The following is a 6,000-nucleotide window of genomic DNA, read 5'->3' as shown; positions in this document are numbered from 1 at the left end:
CTCATAAATCTTTTACGAGCACATCCCCAGAGCTCACTTAACAGCCGGTTTTAATCATGCAGTTGACACAGAGAAAATAACAAAATGTATTTTTTCAGTGGCAAATTAATTTAGGCTTGAACCTCCTCCTGTAGCTCTATTCTTTTCTTCTCTTTCATTCCTTTTTTTTTATTATTTTTTTATTTTCTTGTACTGAGATCAGTTAAAGGCACTTTTGGATTTAACAGCAATATTTCTCCAATGTTACAAAATTAAAAAGTGGCTTAGGTTTATTTCTAAGACTCACTCTCAGTAATTACTGATTTTTTAAATACACAATTTTAAACATTTAAGTGTAGTGTGAGCCCCATCCTCTTTATTTTACTGAAAGAACAGATATTCTGAAAATCTACAAGGGAAAAAGAAAGCATTCATTTAGCTAGTCTTAAATTGTGGGTGGTCTTTTTACATACAGCCCAACTGTCATTAGCTGTTGAAGATGCCAGCCTTAAAACGTTACCCTCATTACCCTCGTTACCCACTTGTAATGTTGCATTATTTTTATACCACAGTCAGATGAAAAGTTGAAACAAAAATATCTTAAAATCACAAAAGAAAAAACCCACCCTAAGATACTTACGGATGGCTTGTTCTTTTTCTTGTAGATATCTTTCTAACACAATACGAGCCATCAATGACGGGGCAAAGTCCACCTTACCCCAACAAAAAAAATAAAGAGAATTTCAGGAGGTAAATACATTTCGACACACATCTGTCAGAACTGTAATCACTTTGTAGGTTTAAAATAAAGATCAAAAATAGATGAAACAGTAGTTTTCCCGATTATTAAGCTCACCTATATGAACCAAATGTGTAGCAGCAATCCACAGTACCCAGTGGTAAATCAAATACAGTGGATAAGATACATTACTGGTTATTATATTTGGATATTTTGCATTTGAAACACTCTTTGTAAAGGATGACAGTAAAATCTCCTTTGTCAGGTTACCTGCCAAGAAGACCCTTTGCTGTGAATACTTACTATATGTGGCACCCATCAAGTGATACCATACATCCTTCATAACAGTATCTTCAGAAGATATGTTGGGCTTAGTCAAAATTTCTTTACAGTTTGTATTTTCCTTTTTAACAAAGCTATTCCTCCATTTCAATAGTTTTTATACATATGGAAAATGTGTGGCGCAGTTCCACCTGAGATTACAATTGCTTTATAGATAACATTATATTATTCCTGTAGTGAACCAGAATTTTAACTACAAGACAGTAAACTTTGCTCACACATTGTCACAGAGAATTTTTCTTGACATGTTTTCAAGCTTAATATTATTACAAAAAATTTATCTTGATTTAGTAACTAGACAAAAAAGGTAGCTTCATTTGTGCATACATTTTTTCCAAATATGTATGTACTTGAATGCCCTCAAATTCCCCAAATAGAGAGAAATGCTTTCCACGGAGCTGCTTATTTCCAGTAACCCACATCAGAACTGACACATGAAAAATGGTGAAATTACTGAAGGTAGTCCAGCCTGAATAAGGACTACCTTATTAGTTCAGGTACTTGCATCTCCCTAATTTTCATATTAATCATGTGTCTATCTTTCTTTGAAATAGGGCCATCATGCTTCATGTCAGAATTTAGCATGTAAGTAAAATTCATAGTGCTTCAAATCTCACTTGAAAATATTTGTATGAAGAGAACAGTGACTAATTTTGTTATTCCTATCTAACAAAAATGAGATTTTAGTCCTTTTGCACTACATATACAATAAGAAGTTGGCAAATAAAATAATAATAAAAAAATTTAAAAGTAGTTTCACAATCCCTCAGAAAAAAACCAAAAAAATAATATGGAGCTTTTCCTATTTAACAGAGCTGCTACACACTGTAATGCACCTATGTTATATATTTCTCATCAATTTTTACAGTTTCCACTGATTAAATATATATTGACTCATAAAGTATTACCATTGCATCAATTGTCAGCAGACGCAAGAGTATGTCATTTAAATATTAACTATCATATAAAAATGGCAGCTTGACTGTTTGGAAGCAGTAATTTGGTGCTGGTTATTGCCATTATTTCCCTAATGCATTAGGCAGCAGTCACAAAATGCATTGCCTTTCTTATATACCTGCTACTATGAAATCAGAAGCAGATAAGTTCTTTGTATGTCTGCTGTTTCTTTTAGATTTAGCTTTTATTTATTTCTGAACTGCAGATATCTTTGATCTGAATTGCAAAAATGCATTAGTGTAATATAAACAAAGATATGCTCACTAGAGTCAGAAATTATATGCATCATCTATAAATCAATGGGAAAAATATACAAAAACCAGTAACAGATATATTTGTTTGTGCTTGAAATATTTTTATGATGGTTCCTATATAATATGGGTGCAATATATCATGAATTGGGTTGTTTACCTAAATTGTTAATAAGATTGTACTTATTTATGTAATGTACAATCTACTCTCAGTAGTTTAAGACTTGTCTTTTCCACATATGGGAAGAAGCTACACATTACCACTAATATGATATAAATTCTTTATTCTATGCTAACTGTATGATCAGGATATGTGGACACTTCACAGACCATTAAAACCTTCTAGTAATTGATAGGTAATCGCACATTTGCTGGGTGAAGCAATGTACATGAGGGAGAAACCATTCTTTCTTACTAATGTAACATGTAGAACTTGCTGCTATTGCAACACTTAATGTTTGTAGTGCCATATCATTTTTAATGCAAACACTCATTTTCTGCCTCCTTCTTTCATTTTCTATTAAAATGCAACACAAACCAGCATACATTTCATTCTATCCCTTTGAGAGTTGCATAAGCAGTTACAAGGACTATCAGCTATTGTATTGTCATTATTGTAAATAAATATTTTAGAGTTTAAGGGGTAGATATTTTATCAATTTTATTTGTAGATATTTTATCAATTTTATTTTTCTAGGAGGCTCACTGCCACTCTTTCAAACTTTTTACATCTTCGTTAAAGTACTGCTTTAGATAGCAGTTTTTAATTCAAAGAAGACACTGCATCCCAAGACAGATTAATATTCTAGTTAATAAATAGCATCAATAAATTTGTCAAGGCTTTAATGACAACTGTACTGAACTTTTCACATTCCAGGTTTTCTAGGAAATGGCTATACTGAGGAATTTATTCTGCTTAATTGCTTTATATTAAACAGTTTTCATTAGCCATCCTCTAATCTGTATGAACAAAAATAAACGGAGAATGCAGTCAGGAAGATGAACTCTTTAAAACTTCCTATCATTAAAAAAAAATAAATCTTAGATGGGTTTTGTTATTAAAAAAAAAAAAAAAACAAAGAAATCAAATACAAGTAAAACTGATAAAATTCCATTTAATCAATGTGGGAAAGTTTAGTAAGCTTCTGCATTAAAGACCTATGATCTGTCTGAAATTTCCAACAAAATACAAATTCAGAATTTCTTATGCATTTGCCTTGAAGTTAAGACTAATTACGTTAACTGATTTATTAATAAATGGGGCTTTTTGTCTAATTGTTGTAAGTACTAACAGACTGGGGAACCATTCTAAATGTCTAATGTGCCTTGAAACCATTTTTTTTTTTTTTTTAGGTTAATTACATTTCTCGCTTAAGTCACTATAGATATGCCCCTCAGGTTTTACACTGGAAGATTAAAGAAAAAAGTAAAGATGATTACCTCATTGGCCAGCTCCAGTAATACAGGGGCAGCTGCATTTTTCATCACCCCATTCAGGTACCTAGACAAGACAAAGCCAGGTAATTCTGCAGTGGCAGGAAAATACCAGTTTATACATGTCAGTATCCCTTGTGAACCTCTTTCATTTGGGGGAAAATACTCCAGTACAGAGTATTTAAGTGGATTTTTTTTAAGAAAAAAAAATATTTAAAACAATCACTAACTCTCCAGGGTTGTCTCCTATTCATCTGCAAAATATATCAATCTCAATTAAGTAAAAAATCAAGAATAATTTTTTTAATGGCTTAATGACATACAAATAAATGGTATTTGTACTCTGGAAAAGATGCATCACAGACAAATAAACCTTTATTATTCACAGTAAAGATTTAGGGTTCCATATGACCTTCAAGTATGATGGCTCAGTACCTATCTTATTCAACTACTTTTGATGCACAAAAACATAAGTTCTCAAATTAAATCCAGATTTTATCAACTGGGCAGTAGTTTAAATACTAAAGGCTTACTTTAGTTAAATCAGAATCTAACAATCAAATGACTATTCCAAAGAAAAAAAAATAATTAAATATTTAGGATCCAATAAGGGGTGATAGAAAGTCATTATCTTATTAGTGGCAAAGTCTTAATGTTTCTGGTTAAGGGTATTAGACCGATATGGATTCACAGTGGTGTTTCTGACCATTGCTTCATAACAATATTGCCTTCCTCACTGTCTGTTACTTTACTGTTTGATGTGTGTATTTCAATGACTAAAACCTGTTCTCAGGAGTTGGTGGGAAGTAGCTATATTATTGCAAGCCACTGTGCTTTGCAGCTATGTGTAAAAGAACAATAGTTACCAGTATTTGAATCTGTTCGTTTATTTTATCTGTATTCATATAGCTTATCATTACTGACATCATTAGAAGGCCACAGCCTTTCCAGTTCTGTCATTATCTATCCATCAGAAGCCACTGTTCTACTCATTAGTTACAGACATTAAAATTCTGTATAATTTTATCCTTATGTGGAATGGGTGTAACACCTTTACATAAACCTCTTCACAGAGCATTAGAGGGCTTTTTGTTTGCAAGATATTCTGAAGCTTATTAAGGAATGAAGGAAATTATAAAAGCTTTTTGCTGTAACCTATTTCAATTCTACACACAAAAAAAAATAAAAATCCACAAAGCAAGATACTCTGCGTATATTTAAACTTAAAAAATTTATTACAGAAACAAAAAAAGGAGACATCATAAACAAAATACCTACCCAGGAAGGTTTGCTTGACATTAATGCTCTAAACCATGCATTCAGTTGATCAAATATCAAAGCTACAGGTAACAATGGAGTATTTTTCTGTCAGATAATTCTAATGCTACTGGCAACTCCATAATGGCCTAACAGCTCTCAGACTGATGACAATACTATTCTGAAAAGCTTGCTCATCTTTCCTGTAATTTGCCTTTGTATTTTCCCAAGTTTAAGACTTGTAAGTCTCAGTAGAGCAGCAGCAACTAATCCACTCAGCTGTACTTCCACTTGCTCCCAACGGGGGCCACCTGAAATGGATACATGCAAAAACTGATCGTTTCCAGCCTAGGAAAGCAATGGGAGCACAATAATCTGCTTCTATGTTGATGAGACTATGAAAGAGCAGACACAGACTGGAGCAGTAAAATGGATGCCACAAAAAGGAAGTCGAGAAGACATGTTTGCCATGTTTATGCTTGAAGCATTTCAAACTGGCTTCTGACTCAAGTAGTCTTCCCGATGTAGCTTATGAAACATACTATACAATAAATCTACTAAAACAGGATTGAGATGAGTTTTCTAACTACTAACCAGAACATCTCTGATTTTAAAACATGTGCATTTTATTTGGCCATGTTAATACATTTGCAATGTGAAATACCCAGAAATAGCATAAAGAATGATCTTCCCTACCACCACCATATAGCTTCATACATAATGCATTAGTTATGTACTACTATCATACTTCAGACAGTGCACAGGGGGACAGGAGACCAAATCCTTCTACCTGACGTGAGCCAAACTTAATCATACCAATGTTCTTCCTAAACAGCACAGGAGAAGTGCAATATGATCCAGTACATATTTTTACAGAACAGTACAACCACTAGAAAATCAAAACCCCAGAACAGCACAATTCACACTAGATATTCTAAATCAGCATCTACTAAAATGAAGCTCTGCTTAGTTTTAAATATATGGCTCTGTGGAAGCACAGTTAATTTTCACAAATGAAGGCTTTTTGTTTATGTTCCTGAT

The 6,000-nt window shown here is 32.9% G+C and overlaps 1 protein-coding gene across 9 annotated transcripts in view; it reads right to left on the bottom strand.

Moving 5' to 3' along the window:
* The window catches only part of CDIN1 (CDAN1 interacting nuclease 1), a 125,393-nt gene that overhangs the window by 94,244 nt on the left and 25,149 nt on the right, over nt 1-6,000 (bottom strand). For 7 of the 9 annotated variants that reach the window (XM_061367672.1, XM_061367671.1, XM_061367674.1 and 4 more), the window contains 2 exons: nt 3,709-3,769; nt 620-692 (listed from right to left, as the gene is read on the bottom strand). In XM_061367672.1, the coding sequence (XP_061223656.1) occupies nt 620-692; nt 3,709-3,769 (134 nt within the window). Of the gene's footprint in view, nt 1-619; nt 693-3,708; nt 3,795-6,000 lie in introns of all 9 variants that reach the window. The other 2 variants (XM_061367676.1, XM_061367678.1) reach the window with 1 other exon arrangement.

This window comes from Neopsephotus bourkii, unplaced genomic scaffold (assembly GCF_033783945.1).
Source record: "Neopsephotus bourkii isolate Nb327-2 ecotype Australia unplaced genomic scaffold, CSIRO-AGI_Nbou_v1 NB_1388, whole genome shotgun sequence".
Lineage (NCBI taxonomy): Eukaryota > Metazoa > Chordata > Aves > Psittaciformes > Psittacidae > Neopsephotus > Neopsephotus bourkii.
The sequence above is the reverse complement of the archived record's forward strand: the minus strand, read 5'-3'. Positions and strand labels throughout refer to the sequence as shown.